Source organism: Oncorhynchus gorbuscha, unplaced genomic scaffold (genome assembly GCF_021184085.1).
Source record: "Oncorhynchus gorbuscha isolate QuinsamMale2020 ecotype Even-year unplaced genomic scaffold, OgorEven_v1.0 Un_scaffold_15:::fragment_4:::debris, whole genome shotgun sequence".
NCBI lineage: Eukaryota > Metazoa > Chordata > Actinopteri > Salmoniformes > Salmonidae > Oncorhynchus > Oncorhynchus gorbuscha.
This window is the reverse complement of record NW_025744755.1, coordinates 36521-63629: the sequence shown is the minus strand read 5'-3', so window position 1 is coordinate 63629 and position 27109 is coordinate 36521. Positions and strand designations below refer to the sequence as shown.

Genomic DNA, 27109 nt, shown 5'->3' with positions numbered 1-27109 from the left:
AGGCCTGATTCACACAGTCTCCTCTGAACAGTTGATGTTGAGATGCGTCTGTTACTTAAACTCTGTGAAGCATTAATTTGAGATGCAGTTAACTCTAATGAACTCTTGGTCATCCTTTCCTGAGGCAGTCCTCATGAGAGCCAGTTTCATCATAGTGCTTGATGGTTTTTGCGACTGCACTTGAAGAAACTTTCTTGAAATTTAAAGAAAGTTCTTGACATTTTCCAGATAGACTACTTAGTAATGATGGACTGTTGTTTCTCTTTGCTTATTTGAGCTGTTCCTGCCATAATATGGACTTGGTCTTATACCTCCTGTACATTGTCACAACACAACTGATTGGCTCAAACTCCACTATTTAACTTTTAACAAGGCACACCTGTTATTTGAAATGCATTCCATGTGACTACCTCTTGAAGCTGGTTGAGAGAATGCCAAGAGTGTGCAAAGCTGTCATCAAGGCAAAGGGTGGCTACTTTGAAGAATCTAAAAAAAAACATATTTTGATTTTTTTAACACTTTTTTTGGTTACTACATGATTACATATGTGTTATTTCACAGTTTTGATATCTTCACTATTATTCTACAATGTAGAAAATAGTAAAAATAAAGAAAAACCCTGGAATGAGTAGTTGTATCCACATTTTGGACTGGTACTGTACATACAATACCTCAGGGCCTTGTGGTTTTGTACAGCACCGTGGTTTAACACAGTAATTCCTAAGAATACAGGTGTAGTTGACTTATACATGAACAGAAACAGGCCAAAGCACCACACTAGAGAGCTCTAAAAAGATATTAAAAACTTGATTGAAGGTGGAGTAGCCTAATGCTTAACAGCTGCATTAACTTTTCCAATGGCAAACTTTTCGTAAAGAGTCTATTTTAGATAGGCCCCTCATGTTTTTTTTAGTGTTTCAACCTGATAAAATCCCCAGAACACATTTGGAGGATGAGGTTGTTGCATTGCAGTGATGTAGTCCATCCCTTTGGAGACCCAGCAAATCTGATTATCCCCTGACATGCATGCCAATGGCTTTTCTCTGTCTCCTGTCCCTCCACACTTAAAGATAGTAAGAACCTGACTGTTGAGCGAGAGAAAGGACCTGGTTGGTGAACACAAACACTACAGAGTGCAAATTGAGACAAGGTAACTTAAGTGGTGATACAGCACAGTGCAAAAACAAACAAAAAATACAAAAAAATGTAACTGTGTGCCTGACTAAATCCACCAGCTACAGTTAACCAGTGTTGTCATGCTTACTGAATAATAGAACACTAGATCCACTGTCCCAGGTAGACAGTTAAGCTCCATGTGGGTTTGTCTGTTAGAGTCTGGTGCTGGGGTGCATGGAGGACAGCTGTGGGTGGGTAAGGGTGGACAGGGGGTACAGGTGGTGCAGGAGGTCCCCGTACAGGGCCGCCCCCCCAGGGTGCCTGTAGAAGTGATGAGGGCTGGGCTGTGAGGCCATCAGCTGCCTCTGTAGCATCATGGAGTGGAAGGCTAGTGGAGGGACCAGGGGGGACACAGCTGTCTGGCTCTTCAGGTACTGGAGGTTGTGATGGAGGGCATCCTGCATCCCGGGGTACATCCCTGGGTAGAAGGGTGTGTGGGGAGGGTAGGTGTGGCCATCAGGAATGTGGAGGTGGATGGCATGCGCCGGTTCAGCTGGTTTGAGCTCCTCCCCCTGTGGGTCGCCCCTGCGGACAGAGCCGGCGGGGTGCATGGGGGTCACCACTCGCACCTTGCGGTCTGGCACCCCCTCGTTCTCTAGTTCCCCCAGGCTTCTCTTACTGGGTCTGGAGGCACTGCCAGTCTCAGCGTGGCTTTTAGGGTTGAAGAAGGGCTGAGGGGGGTCTGGGCTTTGTTTGGGGGTAGATATAGTCATGGGGAGGACTCTGCATGCTTTGGGGTGATAGTCTAAACTCTGATGCATCATGGGATATGGGAGGCCACAGAAAGAGGGCTTTGTGAAAGACATTCTTTGAGTGACAGGCTTGGAAATACTGAAATCTCGGGGTTCCTCGTCCAATGGTCTATCCCCATGTGTTTGTGTCCTCTCAGAGAAGTGGGGAGCTCTGTAAGCCAACCCTTCTCTGTCAGGATTGTTTAAGCTGAAGCCCTCGCTGCTCTGACATTCCACAATAAAATGTCCCTGTTTGTCTCTGTTGGGATAATTGGCCATTCGCTCTTGGCTCAGACAGTTCTCTGTCTGCCGGTAGAGGTTGTGTAGGTGAGGGGAGGAGTAGCAGTCGCCTGCAAAGCCTGGTGGTGCCTGACTGGGATGCTGCTGCATCCGTGTCTCTCCTGCATTCTCCACTCCATCCTGGTGCTCAGTCCTGTGGAGGTAGGGGTGCCAGGGTGGGTTGAGCCGGGGCTGGAAGTGGCTCACTCTGCAAGTGAAAGGCTCAGACAGATCCCCCAGAGGACTCCTCTCTTGCTGGGGTTTGACGCTTTGGGCATGCTGGATGACAGAAGGCCTGAAGACAGTAGCCATCTCTGGGCTGTCCGGGATGGAGCCCTGCCTCAGTTTCACTACCTCCTCTACGCAGCTGTCGCTTACATCACCCCCACTGACTGATGGAGTGGGAGTAGGAAGATGAGGGGAACTGAATGAGTAATGACTTGTCTCACAGACTTGGGAGAGGAGCTTCTTCTTGGCTAGTGGGGACATGACCCCCAGGTTGTCCTTGGAGTATGCTGTTGGCGTGTACACGTGACACTGATTTATCTCTTTGTTTTTACTGGGGGAGTCCTGTTTGTCTGTGAGTGGCTCTGTAGAGTATAGCTGCAGTGGGGGTGGGCTCTGCTTACACATGGGCAACACCTTACCCACCCTCCCACCATGTCCATAACTGTGACTGTCTGTGTCTTTAGCTACCGGCGTGTCAGGTGTGCTTGGGTCAGCTAGACTGCTATACCTAGGCTTACTGTTCTGGTTGTCCCAGTTGTGTGGATATGGGGTCTTAGAGAGGGTTCCATCGGCTTGGTCCCTTTGCTCAGGGTTGAATGTGTCTGATTGTGGCTGGCTGGGATGTCTCCACTCGGGCTGTGGACACAGATCACTGTGGAGCACAGGTGTGGCTCGGTGGCAGTCTGTGTTGGGGGGATTCAGGCAGGACACTTCCTCCTGGCTCAATGTCTCCTCTTTCTTCAGGGTGTGTTGTAACTCTTCTTCAGGCTCATTTCTGGAAAGAGGATCCTGCTTCATCACTGCAGGCTCCTGGTTCTCCTCTTTCTCCTCAGATACCTTAGTGGGAAAACATGCCATACTGTTATTCAATACATATACATGATGCATGTGTGACATTGGCATATGTTATATTTCTAGGAAAGAGTGTGTGTGAACGAGAGAGTGTGAGACAGACGGACAGAAAATGAGTAGGACTGACCTGTGAGAGCTCCTGGCTTTTTGCTGCGTCGTCGCTCTCTCTCTCCTTCCTGGCCACCTGTCTCTGGTTTAGTCCACCTTTAGGTCGTTTCGCTGTGACCCCTTTGGGTTTGGCACCCCCCTCTTGGGCCTCATGCTCCTGTTTTTTGGGTTTGGCTGAGGGGAGGGGTTTGTCCTTCTCTCCTTTGGTGTACCTCTCATAGGGTAGGAGGAGCCTGGAAAGGTCAGAGGGGAAGAGACAGAGTTAACCTTAACCTGAAACAAAGTTAAGGCTATAAATGTATCACCTCTTAGGAATGCTGTTACACACCCTGCCCATGTAGCTGCAATGAAACATGTCAAAAAATCAACAAATTTTTAAAGATTAACAACTACGCGGTCTCTCATAAGTGGTGCTAGGAATAAAACTGCAAAGTTGAATAAATGTATAAGAATTTCCTCGCACACGATTACCTCTGCATGTGTTTATTGGGTGTCGACATTTCAAGACATGGCAGTCAATAATGAAAAGGTCCAACTTATATTGTAAGAGGACATTCACTCTAGGAATTAATATCTAGATAAACCAGAGATGCTAGGCCTACAACTGTGGCATAGACAAAGACACGTAACTTGAATTACATCTGAAATTCAGAAAATAACTTTCAACCTTAATTTTGACACTTGACTGACCAGAGTACACTGGTGGTGGGCTTGAGTCAGTTAGTATAGACTATATAGCATGCTTCAACACAGAGCTGGTATGTGCTGAGAGAGCTGGGGAGCCAACTAACACCTGGCATAGGGCCAGGAGATGAGGCAAGGCTGAGGCCCCCAGTTAGGGTGTGTTAATCTTTACATCACATTACCAGGGAAACAGTTAACACACTACAGCTGCTAGAGTAACTAAAACAACATCCATTCTGACTGAGCTGTGCTGCTGATGAGACTACAGTGTGGGTTCTGACACCATGGGGGTTATTATCACCAAGGTCTTATCAAATGTGTGAAACAATATAAGGACGGATGAAAATGTTGAGGAAAAACATATGGCATACTCTAGGTTAAACACCACAAAACATTACAGTATCAAATATCGAAAAGAGGTACCAGCCAGTGATGAAATGTTCAATATTATTTTGGAAATTCTCGCCTCACCCATTCCTTTGTGAGGCCAGCTTCCATGATAGCAATCCAAATGCTATTAGGAAACAACTTAGGCATGAACACGTTCTCATGTGTGCACATTAAGTAGTTGCTCAATTCCCTTTTTAAGGAACTTTGTGGTTCGCTTGTTCACAAACAGAAATGCCTTTAATGTACCAGTGCAGTCAAAAACGTAATATTCCTGTGTTTTAAATATACACTGTATTTCCACACTATGAGGTTGGAATAATACTGTGAAATGTTGAAAATTATTACTTGAAATTTCAGTCTGTTTTGGTGGGATGGTGTTTTGGCCTGCCAGCTGACATCACGACACTCGCCAGAGGTAGCGCACGACACTTGCACCCCTTGAAGCAGGGCAGATTTGTCTCAATGAGCTATTTTTTTGTTATTTAACTAGGTAAGTCAGTTAAGAACAAATTCTTATTTATAATGACGGCCTACCCCGGTCAAACCCTAACCTGGACAATGTTGGGCCAATTGTGCACCGCCCAATCATGGCCGGTTGTGGTATAGCCGGGAGTCGAACCCGGGTCTGTCGTGACACCTCTAGCACTGAGATGCAGTGCCTTAGACCGCTGTGCCACTCGGCAGCCCATACTGTATGAGCTAATAATATAATAATAATATATGCTATTTAGCAGACGCTTTTATCCAAAGCGACTTACAGTCATGTGTGCATACATTCTACGTATGGGTGGTCCCGGGGATCGAATCCACTACCCTGGCGTTACAAGCGCCATGCTCTACCAACTGAGCTACAGAAGGACCAGTTGAGCTAACACTCATACAGTATAAATAGTAATAACAGAGCAATGTTTTTTAAAACTCTGAAATGTATACACATTTTCCTAATATCTGAGACTTGTTTTATTGAGTTTTTACCTGAAATTGCAGTAACAGCCTGTTACATTCTGAAATTGTTACAGTAGCTGCTGGCTGCACTGAGCCATGTAAAACTATGGAAGCCCATCCCCACCACCAAACACATGTCACATTTCAGAGGTGGCCCTAAGGGTGGGGGGTAAATTGTTTTTCTGGGGCCCAGAGTTTTACCCGATCGCGTAGTAACCTAAACAACTCCGGACCCTAGGTGTAGCATACAACATAGTAATAAATCAGCTGTAAAAAACAAACATTTTATATGGGCTATGATGGGACCAGATCATTTTTATAATCAGGTCAAAAAAAAGGCCCTAGGGAGGATGAAAACAGTAAAAATCTTTACACAGACAGAAACAACAACTGCAATTGGACAACAACTAACTGGGCTGAGGTCGCTGTATGCAGGGTGGCATCGTGCAGGCCTTCTGCATCTGTAATTAAAAAGATACTGTGTGAGTATGTCATCACTGTTGATCGACTTAATTCCAATCATTTTGGATTAAAAAGGCGAATATAAACCACATTTGATCACACTCACATTTTCTCAGTACACAAATAAATGGGCCCATTTTAAGCTATAAAAACAGAGCTTAGGCTATAAAAACATGACGTTACGTTTCCCCTGGCCAGGCCCAGATGGGATCCGAATGCATAGGCTTCTCTAGGCTACCTGCAGATGTGGTTGTTATCAGGAGGCTACAGTTGATCAGACTGAAGCACAGACTAATTGTGCACGTTGACAAATCATGAGGCATTTTATTTTTTTGGTAGCGGGTATGGCCTTCCATATAAAACAGCTTGTTGTGGTGAATTCACTTATACCCACGGTTTCAGTCGCAATTTGCTTTTACCACATGATGTTTTGCATGATATTGAAAAAAATGAAGCCTAGTTTGGGGATCAATCGTACATTTTTTATAAATTAACGTTAATTGATGAGGACATGCTGTTAGCAACTCTGTGCTTTTGTATTGAAGCTAAAATGTAATGTCTCCACATACAGCACCAGTCAAAAGTTTGGACACCTATTCATTCAAAGGATTTTCTCTATTTTTACTATTTTCTACATTGTAGAATAATAGTGAAGACATAAACTATGAAATAATGCCAACCAAGAGTATGCAAAGTTGTCATCGAGGCAAAATATTTTGATTTGTTTAACACTTTTTTGGTTACTACATGATTCCATATGTGTTATTTCAGAATTTTGATGTCTTCACTATTATTCTACAATGTAGAAAATAGTATTTTTTTTAATGAAAAAAATGGAATGAGTAGGTGTGTTGTCAATTGTTGCATTATTCAAGAGTGTAAGATGGTTTGGTTGCATTATTCAATAGTGTGATATGTTTTAGAAGAACATTTTCTGTCATTGTTGAAGATTTTGTGCTTACTGTGATATTTACGGTCAATTTGAGCTGTGGACCAAACATGTTGCGTTGCCAGCCACAATGTAAGGCAAGGATGTATTGTGAATTGAAAAGTAGAATTATCTTTCACCACCCTGCTCCTCAGACTCTCCTTTACACAGTATCTTGTAATGGGAATAGAGCCTAAGAAAGAGAGTTCCAAACCTCTCTGCCAATAACATGTAGTTTTCAGTTTTCCCCTCCCACTCAGACCACTCCCTGACACTTCTAGCAAAATTCTTGCTTTAGAAATTGCTCTTTTATTTGAAAACAATCACAATAAGGTACTTCATTTTTACAGAGAAATGTGATACTGAGATAAAAATGGCTGCATTGGTTCAAGCGGCTCAGTGGGATTTCTCAGAACCAAACTGCTGGCAGCAGAAGCAGTAAAACTAAATTTCATACAGCTGGCACCGGGCCCCAGGCCAAGAAAGGAAATGTACGATTAAATGTGACTTATTTGAAAGAGGGAGAAGGAGAAAATAGAGACGGCGAGAGAGAGAAGAAAGACAGATGTTAATGGAGTGAAAAAATTATTCACCATAAACCACTGCACCATTGAGAAATAATGTGATGAACTCGACGTGACTTACTGTATAAATAGAGTAAGGAAAATAGGGAGCAATTTCATATACACTCACATTTCAAGTCTGCAAAGATACTGTACCATCTGCTGTAAGAATGAACACCATGCCCTTCTGTGTTTGGCGTCTAGCAATACAAATTACAAATCAGTATCTATCAGCAGACATGGGATGACAATGAAATAATCCTGCATTGAGTTTTAGGAGCTAGGCTACAGACGAAGATACAAAGTACTATTGGATCAATTCACACCTGGGGGGGGGCCCAGTCGGGGCTCAACTTACTGTTTAGAGTTAGAATAATAGACTACATACACAAAGTGCAATTTCAAAATTTAGTTTTGCATCTGCAGTTTTGCATCTGCATTTTCTATTGTCATGTCAGTCACTAACAGTCAGTGAATTAGCCCAAGTCAGCAAATTTTTTTTCGCTTAGGGCCCCCAAAAGGCTAGGGATGGCTCTGACTGCAAGTGTGGATATGGATGTCCCTAGAATTTCTAAGCAAACAGCTGGAGGCAGGGCTTTCTCCTATAGAGCTCCATTTTTATGGAACGGTCTGCCTACCCATGTCAGAGACGCAAACTCGGTCTCAACCTTTAAGTCTTTACTGAAGACTCATCTCTTCAGTGGGTCATATGATTGAGTGTAGTCTGGCCCAGGAGTGGGAAGGTGAACGGAAAGGCTCTGGAGCAACGAACCGCCCTTGCTGTCTCTGCCTGGCCGGTTCCCCTTTTTCCACTGGGATTCTCTGCCTCTAACCCTGTTACGGGGCTGAGTCACTGGCTTGCTGGGGCTCTCTCGTGCCGTCCCTGGGGGGGATGCGTCACCTGGGTGGGTTGATTCACTGTTGTGGTCGGCCTGTCTGGGTTCCCCCACCCCTTGGGTTGTACCGTGTCGGAGATCTTTGTGGGCTATACTCGGCCTTGTCTCAGGATGGTAAGTTGGTGGTTGAAGATTTCCCTCTAGTGGTGTGGGGGCTGTGCTTTGGCAAAGTGGGTGGGGTTATATCCTTCCTGTTTGGCCCTGTCCGGGGTGTCCTCGGATGGGGCCACAGTGTCTCCTGACCCCTCCTGTCTCAGCCTCCAGTATTTATGCTGCAGTAGTTTATGTGTCGGGGGGCTAGGGTCAGTTTGTTTATCTGGAGTACTTCTCCTGTCCTATTCGGTGTCCTGTGTAAATCTAAGTGTGCGTTCTCTAATTCTCTCCTTCTCTCTTTCTTTCTCTCTCTCGGAGGACCTGAGCCCTAGAACCATGCCCCAGGACTACCTGACATGATGACTCCTTGCTGTCCCCAGTCCACCTGGCCATGCTGCTGCTCCAGTTTCAACTGGCCTGGGCCCTAGGACCATGTCCCAGGACTACCTGACATGAGGACTCCTTGCTGTCCCCAGTCCACCTGGCCATGCTCCTGCTCCAGTTTCAACTGTTCTGCCTTACTATTATTCAACCATGCTGGTCATTTATGAACATTTGAACATCTTGGCCACGTTCTGTTATAATCTCCACCTGGCACAGCCAGAAGAGGACTGGCCACCCCACATATGCTCTCTCTAATTCTCTCTTTCTTTTTCTCTCTCGGAGGACCTGAGCCCTAGGACCGTGCCCCAGGACTACCTGACATGATGGCTCCTTGCTGTCCCCAGTCCATCTGACTGTGCTGCTGCTCCAGTTTCAACTGTTCTGCCTTATTATTATTTGACCATGCTGGTCATTTATGAACATTTGAACATCTTGGTCATGTTCTGTTATAATCTCTACCCGGCACAGCCAGAAGAGGACTGGCCACCCCACATAGCCCGGTTCCTCTCTAGGTTTCTTCCTAGGTTTTGGCCTTTCTAGGGAGTTTTTCCTAGCCACCGTGCTTTTACACCTGCATTGTTTGCTGTTTGGGGTTTTAGGCTGGGTTTCTGTACAGCACTTTGAGATATCAGCTGATGTACGAAGGGCTATATAAATAAATTTGATTTGATTTGATTTGATTTGATGTGGGTATGCAAACGCACGAGCGAATGCGGTCTTTCATGACGAAACCCAATTTTTTTTGTGGCCCCCAACCCCATCAAAGTTGCCCTGCCCTACATTCATTCTCCAGAATGCCACTGAGAGGTGAGGGTACCGTCCATACTGGTGTGCTTGTCACATCTCAGTGGAACATTCTCCTTTAAATCCATGTCACATCACAATTGTTAAACTCAATATTCCAGATAGTCTTTTATTTGATTTATTTTTGGAAATTAAAAAAAAAGTAACACGGCAGGATTATTTTCTGCTTCTCTGTTGCGGAACAGTTAACTATGAAAACTCACATTATAAATAGCACCCAGTGACTTTGTAAAAGACCGATAATAAGTACAGGGAGAGCATATAACATTCTCCTGATCACATAATACAGCAATGATAATACAATATGACTTATGTAAGTAGTAATTTCCTGAAAGCAGGGGGCCGGGTAGGGTGTGCAATCGAGAGGCCATGAAAGGAATTCAGTCCACATGTGAAGGCAGCAGGGAGGCTCTTTGCACAGTGATAGGTTACATTTATGTAAATATAGGGCTTTCTCTTATATAAATCCTTGGTTGAGTTCAAAGCAGGAAATGCCTCTCAGGAACACTTCTCGTAATGAATATCACAGGCAATATCAAAATCAAATGCAACATACTTTCCTGCACACCAGAGGGCAGAATGAGCACAACATGACATGGAAAAGTCAATGAGGGAATTACTCAATGAGGGAAGGAGAGCTTACATTTCTGTGAGGTCAATAAATACTTAACTTCCGCTCATGGCTATTCATCATTGAGCCTTTACATGAGCAGCCATTTTCTATGATGTTCACGGTAGATTTGAGTACGTAACCTATCCACTTAATAAAAAATAAAAAAAGTTCAATAGGCAAAGGAGACAGACAGTGATTTCTCTAGCATATTGGAATGTAATTAGGCTAAAGACATTTCTTAGTATAATATATTGTTGTAAGATTGTTTGGAAATCAATACAATTGTAATTCAGTGACATAGTCATGTCTGTCCCATTAAAATAATGCACTTTCATGCCAATTAAGCAAATAGGTTTTTATCAACCATTAGCTGGTCTGTCGTCTGAGTTAAAGGGGATTTACCTGTGGAATCCAAGAAATGCCTAAATCAAAGCGCCGGAAACCCCTATAGGCTATTTCATTCAGTACGTTTCCCGGTGCTGAAATTAATTTGAGCTGGTGTTCTGTTTAGTTCATAGGTTTTCTTAATGCATTAACGGAACCCTATTTTGGGATAGTTTTAAAACAACCTCTTGAAGAGAAGAAGCATAACATAAAATACATATTCATCACCAACTGTTATGTTTAGGCTGCTTCAAAGAACTGGCAAAACAATAACTCCTGTCTGTACAAAAGCAAATACCAATCTTCAGAGCCGAGTCAGAGCGGGATAAACAGACATTGTTCCCTCAGCTTTGGAAAGATTTGGCTTCAAAGCCTCTCTTTTGTAGAAAGTCAACCACTTCAAGTGATCCTGATTCACGCAGTTAAACAGGGCAGTGAAAGGCCTTTTGTCGAGTCTGGAAATACCAGATCTAAAAATGACCTTTACCATTCCCCCAAGGCTAAACTACATTCAACTGCACACAGCTAACCTTAATCATGACAGGTGTTGGGCAATGGATGGTAAGTGTTTGTATTAACTGCTAGATATTATGTCTGTTGTTCACTGCGTAGAACATTATGTTCTTCAATCCAATCTCAACATTAGGAACAGATTTATAATATAGTTAAAAGAGTCTGTTCATCATTACACATCAACAAAAATCACATGAACTATTCCTAAGCCAAAGGCAAGAATGTTTAAAATAATACTGTGAATTGTTATCAGTATTTCCAAATGTCTAACTCTGCAAGTATGGCACAATTTGCAAGCCCCTAAATGCAAACACTAGGTTTAAAAGCCTAGTATATTTCATGTGGGTTAGTTATTTCTTTGTTGTGCCAGGTGAATGAGGAGGGAGAGCAATCAAACTTCATTCATCTAAGTGCTATCACAGCTGTAATCTGTCCAGTAGTTTTTTCCTAAAGCTTGTCATTTTAGGTTCTTACAGCAATGTGTTTTTTTAAACTCATGTTGTAAGATTTGTAATAAAGAGACTTGAGTGTTGCATAGAGGAACAAGAAGCAACACAGAGTAAGGGCTGTGTTTAGGATTTAGTCTACTCTAACATGATCCACGGGGTGGCGACTTGCCAAGTTGTTCCAATTTGTCATGAGCCTATACACTGTGGGATGCATTTTCAATTTGAGGTGCAGCTTGAGTGAGAGCAGAGGCACACCAATACTAGGAGGAATGCATAAAAGAATCAATGGTATCTTCTGCAATGTATGCAAAAGAATCCAACCCTGTATCCAACCCAAATAAATATTCACACTCTAGTGTGTACATGTGGTTATTCATCAGATAAAAAATGGCCATTACCTGGTATATTAACTAATATGAGTGGAATTTATTGTTGTTTGTTATACTCTGTACAACCTCTGAGAAAATAATTCTCAATTGCCTCCACTGTTGCCATGGATATTCCCCCCTGCAATTACATTAAAAAAAAATCCTATGCATGGCAGGCATTAAATCTGCATTAACACAGGAACTATCAGAGTGACAACATGTACAGTATAAATGTAATGTTTCTGTAGCAGCAGCAGCTCACACAGAAAGTGAGAGCTTAAATAACCAACGGCAGCTAAAAGCCACTGACCTGTATAATCCAAAAATCAGCATGAAGCGGCATGCAGGGAGAGAATGCAGCAGTCTATTTCAAGGTTATTGATGCCATCTTTTCATGACCTCATTTTTAATTCAGGGAGCAGAGCTCTGACAGCTAATCTTGGGAAACGGTTTAAATAAATATCATTAAAGCTTTCCCAGACCTTGGGTTGGACGTTAAATATAGATTGTTCCCTTTAAGCTAATGCACAGTAGAATGGCTGCAATGAGCAACTTTCCAAATGACAAGTACCTCACAATGAACAGAACAAAAGATAACCTATGTTCTCTACTGCCTGCTGCTCAACACCATAAATACAGTCATTATTTTGATCTCTATCATTGAAAATAATTTCTCCAAGGCAACCGTTTCAGATGACTTCCATTAAAGAGGTAAATGGATAATGTGGATCATTTCAAATTGCAGTCAGGGCTTGGGGACATTCAAAGTCCCAAACAAAAGACCAAGATCAGCACGTTCAGTTAATATAGTGCAATTACAACCAAATGTTTCCACTACTCCTGACTTGGGGGGGGGGGATAAATCAAAAACGTTAGGATAAATGTTGCATGCTCTAGTTTAAATTACTTATTGTGTTCTCAATGCTGAGTAATCATTAAGTGAAAACAACGACGCCACCAGAGACCAAACACATCCTTCACCAAACCGACAAACAGGGTCATTTATCATATACTTCCAAGGGAGAGAGAATAGCTTTGTTTCCTGAGCTAATACCATGAAGTTAATTGCCCTCCTAGCTGCTGGAATAGTGAGCCTCAGCTAAAATTCTCCTCCCCTGGCCTGTTAGGGTTCAGCTGAGATTTCCCGCTCTCTTTCTGACAGGGTGATATTCACTGCAGTGGGGATATTTTGGGGATGTATTGATTCAGCACAATTTCTCAGCTTTCTGTGGCGGTATTGAGAAAGGCCAGCGCAGCAGTCACACCTCACTGGTCCCCCCCAACCCCCTGTGCTGACACTGTCTATACCAGTCCTCCTACTCATGCAGGGCTAGGAAAGGGCTTTAAAAAGGCAGAGCAAATACAGTCCCTTCTGGCTGCACAGGAAGTTTAATTAAGCTGCAGTGCTATTTGGTATAATCTAACTGCTCAACCATATTCAAGTATCCCATTTTGTATGAACTTGTTCATAGAGCATAGATAAACCTACACATATTGACTGAGCAATTCAGGCTGACTGTTTGTCATTTGCCTAGATCTATACACATACTCACTATATGCATTCACAATATTGCTCTGCATGCCCTCTTTTGACACGTAATCTGTGTGTGTGTGTGTGTGTGTGTGTGTGTGTGTGTGTGTGTGTGTGTGTGTGTGTGTGTGTGTGTGTGTGTGTGTGTGTGTGTGTGTGTGTGTGTGTGTGTGTGTGTGTGTGTGTGTGTGTGTGTGTGTGTGTGTGTGTGTGTGTGTGTGTGCATAATATCCTCAGGCTCCACCAGGATCATATCCGTTTGCTGTTTGCTTTGGTTCGGACCCTCTCAATAAAAAAGGCTGGTTGGAGAGAGAGACGTGTGAATGGTTTGGTGAATATAGCTGTGCCCTGTGTTAGTATGCATGGAGCAGCAGTGTGTGAGAGAGTCTGTGGACATGGCTAAAGACATCATGTCAGGAATAGCAAGGAAGCCTTACTTCCCTAAGCAGGGTTTATATACACCTGATACCGGGGCTGAGTGTAGCGCTCCTCTTCCTCCACTGCATTAGGAAAATGGGACAGGGCTTTGTTAATAACTCACCTCTCGTAGTGTCTTCGTGTGCATGTGGCGGCACTTGTGCTCCCTGGGTTTCCACCCAGCTCATCATATACATTTTTCCACTGTCTGCGAACTGTGATCTGAGAGAGAAAATGATTTTAAGTATCCTGTATATAACTATGTGATAGCATCTTTATAGATAGTATTAAACACTCACACTAGGAAAATGACGAACAAAGTTATTAAGTGTGCCACAGAGACCTTAAAGAACTGTGTCTTTTAAGCCCAGATTGGCTGGGCACCAATTGGTGTATGACACTGAAATAAAATACATCAAATCACCATTATTTCATGCAAAACCATCTCCATAACATGCCACCAGCTGTAGCTGGCTACTGCAGTCTCTACCTCAGCAGGGGCAAAACAGGGAAAAGTACAGTACAGTGGTAGAGATGCATAAAATGCCTCCCGAGTGGCGCAGTGGTCTAAGGTACTGCATCGCAGTGCTAGCTGTGCCACTAGAGATTCTGGGTTCGAGCCCAGGCTCTGTCGCAACTGGCTGCGATCGAGGGAGATCCATGGGGTGACGCACAATTGGCCCAGCGTCGTCCGGGTTAGGGGAGGGTTTGGCTGGCAGGGGTGTCATTGTCCCATCGCGCACTAGCGACTCCTATGGCGCCAAGGGCACCCTGACGTTTTTATAATGCACACAGAAAACTTTCTTGAGGCAAGCTGAAGTCGGTAGCCAAAGTCTACACCCCATTGTTGGTGATTGGTCAACAGTAGGGATTCTTCAATGAAGTGTTTGTTGTAATTCAACAGGAGACAAAATTGTTTATGTCCATTTTTTCACTTGAGAAATACCAAACCAAACACATTGGTTAGATGTAAAATTGCTCTACTAAGATCACCTCAGCAAAAACATCAACATTGTTTGAGTAATCTTAGATTAATTCTGACTATTTTAATTCTGACTAAGGTGTCTCAAGATGGACAAATATCTATTGCTGCTATTTTCACATTTTCAGGGCAAACTTTTAAAGGAGTATGTGAGCACACTCATTTGTTCAAACCGAAGCATGCAGAAGACTTATTATACCATTAAATACATACTGTGACTACACAAACCAACCACATGGCTTCCTGCTCACAAAGCAAGCATGAAAGTGATAATCAGCTGTAGATAAAAAGCCTTCAAAGGAAACACATCCCGATTACATGACACGTTTCCTGTTTGGTGGCTCGTCTCTCTGTATGACTGTATGTGACTAACGAACTAACCAATATTCACAATGCATTTACTCTTCACATCAAAATATATAAGAATTTTGGAAACACTTCCCAAATTAGTACTGAACAAATGTGAGGTAGGCTGCCAAGGGAAAGGCCCCGTTCTGCTGTCTCACTGTATATAATAGACAGCTTGATTTTAGAGCGTCAACATGGTGAAAAAATGACAGACTTCACAAATGTCCCTGAAATGGAAGGGTAACGTGTTTTCCACTTAGAGGGGGTTTAAAACAAAGGTATCATTTTGCAAAATGTGGGCCTGACCAAGATTGTGAAGTATGGCGCAGGACATATGTAAACACTTACCAACTCATATCCTCCGAGTTTCTGAGCAGCTTGAAACATAGTCCAAAGGTTAACTGTTAGAGGGACAACAAACAGGGAGATCAATGGTATTCAGTCAGATCAACAAATGCAAATATACTGTCACATACACTGCATTCAGAAAGTTTTAGACATTATTACAAATGTACAGTACCAGTCAAAAGTTTGGACACATATACTCATTCAAGGGTTTTTCTTTCTTTTAATATTTTCTAAAACTATGAAATCACACATATGAAATCATGTAGTAACCAAAAAAGTGTTAAACAAATCAAAATATATTTTATAATTGAGATTCTTCAAGTATCCACCCTATGCTTTGATGACAGCTTTGAACACTCTTGGCATCCTCTCAACCAGCTTCATGAGTTAGTATATTATTTAACCATTATTTAACTAGTCAAGTCAGTTAAGAACAAATTCTTATTTACAATGACAGCCCATTTGTAAAACCCCCCGGCCAAACCCTCTGCTAACCCGGACGACACTGGGTCAATTGTGGGACTCCCGATCATGGCCGGTTGTAATACAGCCCGGGATCGAACCTGGGTCTGTAGTGACACCTCTGAGATGCAGTGCCTTAGACCCCTGTGCTCACCTGGAATACATTTCAATTAACAGGTGTGGCTTGTTAAAAGTTAATTTGTGGAATTCCTTTCCTTCTAAATGCGTTTGAACCAATTCATTGTGTTGTGACAAGGTAGAGGTGGGATACAGAAGATAGCCCTATTTGGTAAAAGACCATGTCCATACTATGGCAAAAACAGCTCAAATAAGCAAAGAGAAATGACAGTCCATCATTACTTGACATGAAGGTCAGTCAATACACAAAATTTCAAGTGCAGTCGCAAAAAACATGAAGCGCTATGATGAAACTGGCTCTCATGAGGACCGCCACAGTAAAGGAAGACCCAGAGTTACCTCTGCTGCAGAGGATCAGTTCAGTTCACTTAGGGCGACCGGAGGAGGGGCCGATCCATGCACCATCTGTGGCTGCAGAGGGCACATTGCTCAAGTTAATTTTTTTGTGAAGAAGAAGGATGGAGGTCTGTGCCTGTGTATTGACTATCGAGGCATCAACCAAATCGCTATAAGATACAGTTACCTGCTGCCTCTCATCGCCAGTGTGATCGAGTCAATGCACGGGGCGCGCTTCTTCACAAAATTGGACCTCAGGAGCGCTTACAACCTGGTGCGTATTCGGGAGGGGGACGAGTGGAAGACGGCATTTAGTACCACATCAGGGCAATATGAGTACCTCATCATGCCGTACGGGTTGATGAATGCTCCATCAGTCTTCCAGGCCTTTGTTGACAAGATTTTCCGGGACCTGCACGGGCAGGGTGTAGTGGTGTATATCGACGACATTCTGATATACTCCACTACATGCGCCGAGCATGTGTCCCTGGTGCGCAAGGTGCTTGGTCGACTGTTGGAGTATGACCTGTACGTCAAGGCTGAGAAATGCCTGTTTTTTCAACAGTCCGTCTCTTTCCTAGGTTACCGCATTTCCACTTCAGGGGTGGAGATGGAGAGTGACCGCATTTCAGCCGTGCGTAATTGGCTGACTCCCACCACGGTAAAGGAGGTGCAGAGCTTTTTAGGGTTTGCCAACTACTACTGGAGGTTTATCTGAGGTTTTGGTCAGGTAGCGGCTCCCATTACCTCACTGCTAAAGGGGGGAGGGTTTGCAATGGTCGGCTGGGGCGAACAGGGCTTTTGGTCACCTGAAGGCTCTGTTTACCTCGGCTCCGGTGCTGGCTCATCCGGATTCCTCTTTGGCAATCATAGTGGAGGTGGACACGTCCGAGGCTGGGATAGGAGCCGTGCTCTCTCAGCGCTCGTGTACGCCACCAAAGCTCCGCCCCTGTGCCTTCTTTTTGAAGAAGCTCAGCCCGGCGGAGCGAAACTATGACGTGGGGGACCGGGAGCTGTTGGCTGTTGTCAAGACCTTGAAGGCGTGGAGACATTAGCTTGACGGGGCTAAACACCCTTTTCTCATCTGGACTGACGACCACAATCTGGAGTACATCCAGGCGGCGAGGAGACTGAACCCTCACCAGGCAAGGTGGGCCATGTTCTTCACCCTTTTTGTCTTCACCATGTCCTACAGACCAGGTTCCCAGAACGCTAAGGCAGAGGCACTGTCACGGATGTATGACACAGAAGAGCGGCCCATGGATCCCACTCCCATACTTCCGGCCTCTTGCCTGGTGGCACCGGTGGTGTGGGAGACATCGATCGGGCGTTACATAGAGAGCCCAATCCCTCTCAATGTCCAGCTGGGCGTCTGAACGTTTCTTCTGCTGTCCGCGACTGTTTGATTTATTGTGCCCATACGTCATCCTCCTCTGGTCATCCGGGCATCGGTCGGACAGTGCGCTGTCTTAGTGGGAAGGACTGGTGTTCCACTTTAGCAATGGACGTGAGGGTTTGTCTCCTACTGCTCGGTGTGCACCCAGTGCAAGGCCCCAAGGCATTTGCGCAGAGGGAAGTTACAACCTTACCCGTTCCACAACGGCCGTGGTCGCACTTGTCGGTGGATTTCCTAACGGATCTTCCTCCATCACAGGGTAACAACACGATCCTGGTCGTTGTGGATCGGTTTTCTAAGTCCTGTCGTCTCCTCCCTTTGCCCGGCCCTACAGACTGCGGAGGCCCTGTTTACACACTTCTTCCGGCACTACGGGGTGCCTGAGGACATAGTATCTCATCAAGGTCCCCAGTTCATGTCAAGGGTCTGGAGGGCGTTCATGGAACGTCTGGGGGTCTCGGTCAGCCTTACCTCGGGTTTTCACCCCGAGAGTAACGGGCAGGTGGAGAGAGTGAACCAGGATGTGGGTAGGTTTCTGCAGTCCTGGCCAGGGGAGGGCGGCGCTCGTGCCCTGGGAAAAGATGGCCCAGAACTCGCTCCGCCACTCCTCCACTAATCTCTCCCCCCTCCAGTGCATCCTGGGGTACCAGCCAGTCCTGGCGCCTTGGCATCAGAGTCAAATCGATGCTCCTGTGGTGGACGACTGGTTTAGGCTTGCTGAGGAGACATGGGTCGCCGCTCATGTGCACCTTCAGCGGGCCGTGAGGCGCCAGAAAGCCAAGGCAGATCGCCACCGCAGTACCGGTGGACCGGGTCTGGCTCTGGACATGAAACCTGCCCCTCCGCCTGCCCTGCCGGAAGCTGGGCCCGCGGTTTGTGGGGCCATTTAAAGTCCTGAGGAGACTGAACGGGGTATGTTACAGGTTACAGCTTCCCCCAGATTATCGTATTAACCCCTCGTTCCATGTCTCTCCTCAGGCTGGTGGTAGCTGCTCCACTCCAGGAGTCTGAGATGCGGGAGGTTCCTCCGCCCCCTCTGTACATCGAGGGGCCCCCGGCGTATGCAGTTCGATCAATATGGGATTCGAGGTGTCAGGTGAGGGGCCTTCAGTGCCTCGTGGAGTGGGAGGGGTACGGTCCATAGGAGAGTTGCTGGGTGCCGGTGGAAGACATATTGGACCCCTCGATGCTGCGGGAGTTCCACCGTCTCCGTCGGGATCGCCCTGCTCCTTGTCCTCAGGATCATCCCCGAGGTCGGTGCACTGCTGGAGCCACGCGTCAAGGGGGGCTACTGTCACAACTTCAGCTGAAGTCGGTCCCTCTCCTTGTTCAGGCGGAGTTCGGCGGTCGATGTCACCGGCTTTCTAGTCATCGCCAATCCACTTTTCATTTTCCATTTGTTTTGTCTTTGTTTTCTACACACCTGGTTTCTATTCCCCAATTACATGTTCATTATTTAACCCTCTGTTTCCCCCATGTTGGTGTGCGTGTTTGTTTATTATGTTCAGGTTGTATTTTATTTTATTTTTTATTTCACCTTTATTTAACCAGGTAGATTAGTTGAGAACAAGTTCTCATTTACAACTGCGACCTGTCCAAGATAAAGCATAGCAGTGTGAACAGACAGCAACACAGAGTTACACATGGAGTAAACAATAAACAAGTCAATAACGCAGTAGAAAAAAGAAAAGAGAAAGAAAAAGGAGTCTATATACATTGTGTGCAAAAGGCATGAGGAGGTAGGCGAATAATTACAATTTAGCAGATTAACACAGGAGTGATAAATGATCAGATGGTCATGTGCAGGTAGAGATACTGGTGTGCAAAAGAGCAGAAAAGTAAATAAATAAAAACAGTATGGGGATGAGGTAGGTAAATTGGGTGGGCTATTTACCGATGGACTATGTACAGCTGCAGCGATCGGTTAGCTGCTCAGATAGCAGATGTTTAAAGTTGGTGAGGGAGATAAAAGTCTCCAACTTCAACGATTTTTGCAATTCGTTCCAGTCACAGGCAGCAGAGAACTGGAAGGAAAGGCGGCCAAATGAGGTATTGGCTTTAGGGATGATCAGTGAGATACACCTGCTGGAGCGCGTGCTACGGGTGGGTGTTGCCATCGTGACCAGTGAACTGAGATAAGGTCGGAGCTTTACCTAGCATGGACTTGTAGATGACCTGGAGCCAGTGGGTCTGGCGACTAATATGTAGCGAGGGCCAGCCGACTAGAGCATACAGGTCGCAGTGGTGGGTGGTATAAGGTGCTTTAGTAACAACGCGGATGGCACTGTGATAAACTGCATTCAGTTTGCTGAGTAGAGTATTGGAAGCCATTTTGTAGATGACATCGCCGAAGTCGAGGATCGGTAGGATAGTCAGTTTTACTAGGGTAAGTTTGGAGGCGTGAGTGAAGGAGGCTTTATTGCGAAATAGAAAGCCGATTCTAGATTTGATTTTTGATTGGAGATATGAGTCTGGAAGGAGAGTTTACAGTCTAGCCAGACACCTAGGTACTTATAGATGTCCACATATTCTAGGTAGGAACCATCCAGGGTGGTGATGCTAGTCGGGCGTGCGGGTACAGGCAGCGAACGGTTGAAAAGCATGCATTTGGTTTTTACTAGCATTTAAGAGCAGTTGGAGGCCACGTAAGGAGTGTTGTATGGCATTGAAGCTTGTTTGGAGGTTAGATAGCACAGTGTCCAAGGAAGAGCTAGAAGTATACAGAATGGTGTCGTCTGCGTAGAGGTGGATCATGGAATCGTCCACAGCAAGAGCAACATCATTGATATATACAGAGAAAAGAGTCGGGCGAGAATTGAACCCTGTGGCACCCCCTTTATGGCTGGTATTGTTTGCCGGGTTTGTTATTATGCCTGTTACTTACGAGTGACCGGTATTTTCACACACCTTTAGTATTTGTTTTATACTGGTGCAGTTCGTGGAATAAACTACCTTGTGCACTTATCTCTCCTCTCCTGCGCCTGATTCCATGCACCAGTTACCCACAGCCTGACAACTGTATATATAAAAAACGTATATATCACATTTACATATGTATTCAGTACTTTGTGGAAGCACCTTTGGCAGCGATTACAGCCTCAAGTCTTCTTGGGTATGACGCTACTAGCTTGGCACGCCTGTATTTGGGGAGTTTCTCCCATTCCCTGCAGATCCTCTCAAGCTCTGTCAGGTTGGATGGGGAGCTTCGCTGCACAGCTATTTTCAGGTCTCTCCAGAGAAGTTTGACCGAGTTCAAGTCTGGGCTCTGGCTGGGCCACTCAAGGACATTCAGAGACTTGTCTGCATTGTCTTGGCTGTGTGATTAGGGTTGTTGTCCTGTTGGAAGGTTAATCTTCGCACCAGTCTGAGGTCCTAAGCGCTCTGGGGCAGGTTTTCATGAAGAGTTTCTCTGTTCTTTGCTCCATTAATCTTTCCCTCGATCCTGACTAATCTCCCAGTCCCTGTCGCTGAAAAACATTCTCACCGCATGATGCAGCCACCACCATGCTTCACCGTAGGGATGGTATTGGCCAGATGATGAGCGGTGCCTGGTTTCCTCCAGATGTGACACTTGGCATTCAGGCCAAAGTGTTCAATCTTGGTTACATCAGACCAGAGAATCTTGTTTATCATGGTCTGAGAGTCCTATAGGTGTCTTTTGCCAAACTCCAAGTGGGCTGTCATGTGCCTTTTACTGAGGAGTGGCTTCCGTTTGGCCACTCTACCATAAATGCCTGATTGTTGGAGTTCTAGCATCTCCACAAAGGGACTCTGGAGCTCTGTCAAGTGACCATCGGGTTCTTAGTCACCACTCTGACCATGTCCCTTCTCCCCCTATTGCTTGGTTTGGCCGGCCGGCCAGCTCAAGGAAGAGTCTTGGTGGTTCCAAACTTCTTCCATTTAAGAATGCTGGAGGCCACTGTGTTCTTGGGGACCTTCAATGCTGCAGAAATATGTTGGTATCCTTCCCCAGATCTGTGCCTCAACACAATCCTGTCTCGGAGCTCTACGGACAATTCCTTCAACCTCATGGCTTGGTTTTTGCTTAATTGCATTTACCACAGGTGGACTACAATCAGGTTGTAGAAACATCTAAAGGATGATCAATGGAAACATGATGCACCTGAGCTCCATTTCGAGTCTCATAGCAAGAAATACTTATGTAAGTAAGGTATCTGTTTTTTATTTATAATACACTTGAAAAAAATCTAAACCTGTTTTGACTTTGTCATTATGGAGTATTGTGTGAGATTGATGAGGATTTTAAAAAACAAACATTTTTAGAATAAGGCTGTCATGTAAAAGAATTTGGAAAAAGTGAATGGGTCTGAATACTTTCCAAATGTACTGTAGCTACATAAACTACTGTAGATACAGCCTGACACCTAGCTAGCTCTGTAACACTTCAGCTGAAGGGGATTTGAATAAACACCATTATGAGCATCAAGTATTACTTGACATGTTAGCACTCGTTACCAATGTTGGCTTAAATGCCAATGCCATTTTGCATAGAATTTTACATGCACATATCCAATGACAGATGATGTCACATGGATTAGAGCGGTTGTGTAGTATAGTGATTAGGCAGGTGATCAAAATCCAACAAAGACCCTTTCAGATTAAACTTGAAATCATTCCATCTCTGACAGTATATTTCCCCACAAACAATGAACCCACTTTATTGTGCGATTTCCCAAACAATGACATTTGTATCTGCTTTCTGTAACATCATTGTAACATCATTTTTATATGAAGACCTATAAATAAGGAAGGTTCGCCTCGGGAGAAATCCATCAAAATTCAATCTTTGCGTACACAAAGGCTTGCATTTTTCAAAATGACATTTTCCTATCTCTGCATTTGACAGCATTGATTTTTCCTTTCTCCTCTTCCATGGCTGTTGTCAATGAACAGGCAGAATAACAAAGGAAGCTGGGTGGGTTCTATTTGAACTGCAGAATGGCATTGTGTTTTCAACTGGATAGCAGCTAAGGCCTATTAATGGGGTTGTTATGCATAGACTGTAATTACCACAATAGCAAGCATAATTAGGAAGCACAGAAAGGAGAAAGAAAACAAGAGAATACTTCTTTCTTAGATTACTTCCAGACTGTTTTTTCTCTCATTCACTCTATTCAACAGGGCAATTATCACAGAGATAAAGATGGCAAAACAGACGAAACACAATGTAGACTAAAACAGACAAGTTCAAACAGGTAAATAATAAACAAGGCAAAAATAACCTCTCTAAAGGCAACCTGAAATAATGTGCATCACCTCCCCCGCCCAACACATGAAAACCAATTCCCCAACTCCTCATTCTCCTATTTGCGACTAATGCAATTTAAAATGTGCAATGTGATGTCAAACTGTACCAACACTGACACACGCTCCCAGCCCCCTCCGTGTACATTCAGAATGTGGTACCAACACTGACACACACTCCCAACACCCCTCCAGCCCCCTGTACATTCAGAATGTGGTACCAACACTGACACACGCTCCCAGCCCCCTCCGTGTACATTCAGAATGTGGTACCAACACTGACACACACTCCCAGCCCCCTCTGTGTACATTCAGAATGTGGTACCAACACTGACACACACTCCCAGCCCCCTCCGTGTACATTCAGAATGTGGTACCAACACTGACACACACTCCCAGCCCCCTCCGTGTACATTCAGAATGTGGTACCAACACTGGGAATAGCTGTTTGTTCAAGTGAATGGAATATAATGAAACCTCTTTTTGTCATGTGGCTTTTGTTCTTTTGAAGTTCATTTATCTTACACCCTGTGCAGCGAGCAGGCACACTGCTAAAGCTAAATAGAAGGCAAAGAAGACCCAAAGAAGCTTCCTTTTTAGTGGAACAGATAACAAACTTTGTGCTGGAGCTATAGCATTGCCCTGTGTAGAATATGCCATTAAAATAAAGTGGATATATTGACTGATTCACGTACAGTATTTCACCTGTATCTGCACTGCTCTGTCTGCCCTACATTGTGCTTTAGAGGAAGTGGAATTGGTAGCTCGGTGTGCATTTCAGAGCCAATGGTTTAGAGAAGAATATGTCATTAAATGGCTTCTGTTAACAATCACGCAAAGCATGTAGGAGGCACATTGAAAGAGGACAAGAATACATGTGTATTACCGTTCGACAATCCAGTGCTTTAAAACAGTTGTTTTCTTAATTATAGACCACTCATAAAAGCAAATCCAAAAACACAATTTCCATAACAGGAAAGTTTTGCTTTGATACTTGAGGCTATTGCAGTGACTGAAAGGAATGATGAAAGCTGATTGCGTCTGAGCATATTTTGTAGTAGTTCTATTTTTTTAAACAGTCAAGTTGCCAAGGACAAGTTTAAATTGCATTATTGGAAGCTTTAATGAGAAGAGTCTTGCTTGGTTTGTAATTCAGAACATGTACTGTATGTAAAACAGTTGGCGTTATGCTTCGATTCAAACTATGCTATGCTGTAAACTCAGTAACTACAATATGCATGCATACTGAGTCACTATCATATCATCTCAACCACATCGGCCAACTTAAGAACAGCCTCTTTGGTGTGAAGATGACGTCTCTTTCCAAATATCTATATGAAGTTTAATCGTGAACCACAGCTTACATTTGTATAGAGAGACTAACATGTAAAACAGCTCACCTCTTTTTGTATAGAGTGAATTACACCACAATGACGCATGGCTGTTCCGAGAAATAATATTGAATGACGGTTCTTGTATGGTTCTCTATATAAGACATAATCTTCCCTAGCATGTGAGACCTCATTGTTGTGAAGTGAAACATTCGACCTACATAAGAAGCGTTTGATCTGAGCGAGATGTGTTTCCCATGCATGCGACACTCTGACAGTGTGAGAAGAAGCGTTATGGACCCACATATGATGCTTTTTACAGGACCTGGTGTGTGAAGATTATATATCCTATATTCAAAGCTTATATGAATATAAAAGGAAGATATTTCACTCACTCTGCTTAAATCCCAGGAAGGGGATCCTATCGATAGGTGTGTCCCTGTCTTTCATGTACTTGTATAGGGCTACTAGGAAGGCCTGCTCGTCTGCACGACTCTCCTTTGATGATTCTTCGTCCTCTTCTTTCTCCTCCTTCTTCTCCCTCTCCACCTTCTCCTCCACAGATGCCTGTTTACAGATCCTGGGTTTGGCCATTGTGCCTCTGGTGGGAACCGTCAACTTGCAGTTAGGTTTTATCTGTAGGAAATATAAGAGTGGGAGTTGAAGGGTTAACATTCAACAGGAAGTGGGGGCTATTTAACGAATGCATGATTCTGTCAAAAGTATTATCATATCACTCCATATAAATCGCAACCTTTACATTTTTTATTAAACCAAACTGAAATAAAGTTAAGTGAATGGCAAAGGCACACAAAGATGGAGGAATTCAGATATGATGTCATGTTTTAAACTGCGGCTAGTGACATGGTTCAATGTGCAAATAAACCAGCATAATCTTTTTTTTTTTTTTTGCAGTCTGGGAACTAGAATTGGGATCAAGTTTACTGTGCTAATGCAGATACAAAAAAATGAGTAATGGAGAGCAGAACTGAACTTAGCAAAATAGGTATTTGTGTTAAGGACATGGGGGCCATCATCTTTATGCATGTCTGCTATTAAATCAAATGTTACGTGAGTAGTGTACCTTGGTGTGAGACTTGTTCTCTGGGGTGCTGGGTTCTTGGGGTCCCTGAGGCGCCTGACTGTGGCCCTGGGAGTCCCTTCGCTGGGACACTGACAGTTTCTTCTTCCGTGGCCGACCCTTCAGGTTAGGGGCTGAGAGTATGGGGACAAACCATGTGCTGGTTAGTATTCCTAGTGACAATGTTTCTGGGGAAAGAAAGACACAACCACACACAGGGCCTAGGGAAGGAAGATAAACAAGCTAATTCTGAATTATTTGTAGAATAAGCATTTAGCAAATAAACATTTCCATTCTAGGTTTCAGGAGTGTAACATAAAAACTATGTAAACATCTGAATAACAATTCCAATCCTCTAAAGTTAAATCCATGAGAACATTAGGTGATGTTGTTGCACAACACATACACTGATCTAATCATTATTTCCATTCTTAGTTCCCTTGTAAACTCGCTGATTTGATACCTTCAATACTGTCAGTTATAAAACACATAAACCTGTCTGATTGGAGTCCTTTGTTAGAAGTATGCAGATAATTCCACAGTACACAAAGTATTTTCAAACCTCCAGTGTCTTTCAACCACCAACTGTATTGTAACATCTTGGCAGACTGCCTTCCACTGTAACAATAACAATGATAAACTAAAAGGAGAGAGGAGGCACTCGATTTGAGCCAGGTTAAGTCAAGTCGTTCAGAGCGACATTCCGTGTGCAATGACAATTAAATTACGTCCAAGGTTAGAGGCAGCCAGGGGAATTATTTTTTGCAGAATCAAATTCTCATCATGGTTTGAAGAAAAAAAATGTTTAAAAAAACAAACCCCAATGAAATCAAGGAGGAAGTAATTACAGTTGGTGAACGCTATTGTGACTCAATGACCTTTCACTTCACATTCTTTCCAAAACAGGCAGGGAAAAAGGCAAGGAAAATTACACCATGTTCTGTAATCAGCTTGGCAACTGCAAGTTTTCACAATACTTGGCCTGATTGTAATACAGGACAGTGCACTGTATTTTCTTTTTCTTTTCCCTTTCTTTCTTTCTATCTTTCTATCTTTCTTTCTTTCTTTCTTTCTCCCTCTATAAAGTTGAAGTCTTACAATACCCTGAAGTCCAATCCTTTGCGTAATGGATGACTCATGAATGTTAATACAAACGAGCTGACCTGAGCTCTACCTCATTGAGATTTGTTTTTCACCATGTGACATCAGTTTAAACAAGAGATTCCATATCTAAAACAGGCCTACGTAGGAAACAGTGCATAAATAATACTCTCAGGCCTCTATTTTTCAGCTGGGGTTAAGGAGGTGCTAGTGTCAAACACACGTTCGTTTGCAATTTCATCATGTAAAAACTGGCATTTTCCAGCCCTAAAACCAGGTTCGGCCATTTATATGTCTTATATCAGCTCGCTTGTGCTCAGATAGGCTGGGTGGGAATATTTGAGGTGTGTCCTTAAAAACATGATCCAAAGTGCTAATTTCTGGCAGTGTTGTTTAGGGATATTTCAGACCAACCAAAAGCTGGTTTTAGCGGTAATGCAGTTGGTTACAGTGCAATCGGAAAGTATTCAGACCTCCTTGACTTTTCCACATTTTGTTACATTACAGCCTTATTCTAAAATTG

General features: G+C 44.0%; 1 protein-coding gene across 1 annotated transcript in view; it reads right to left on the bottom strand.

Moving 5' to 3' along the window:
- Positions 1-550: 550 nt before the first annotated feature.
- LOC124017092 (AT-rich interactive domain-containing protein 5B-like) overlaps positions 551-27109 on the bottom strand; it is a gene marked incomplete at its 5' end in the record, with an annotated part of 49533 nt that continues 22974 nt past the window's right edge. The window contains 6 exons of the mRNA XM_046332482.1: positions 551-3251; positions 3394-3607; positions 13923-14020; positions 15477-15529; positions 24800-25040; positions 25489-25619. Coding sequence (XP_046188438.1) covers positions 1329-3251; positions 3394-3607; positions 13923-14020; positions 15477-15529; positions 24800-25040; positions 25489-25619 — 2660 coding nt within the window. The remainder of the gene's footprint in view (positions 3252-3393; positions 3608-13922; positions 14021-15476; positions 15530-24799; positions 25041-25488; positions 25620-27109) is intronic.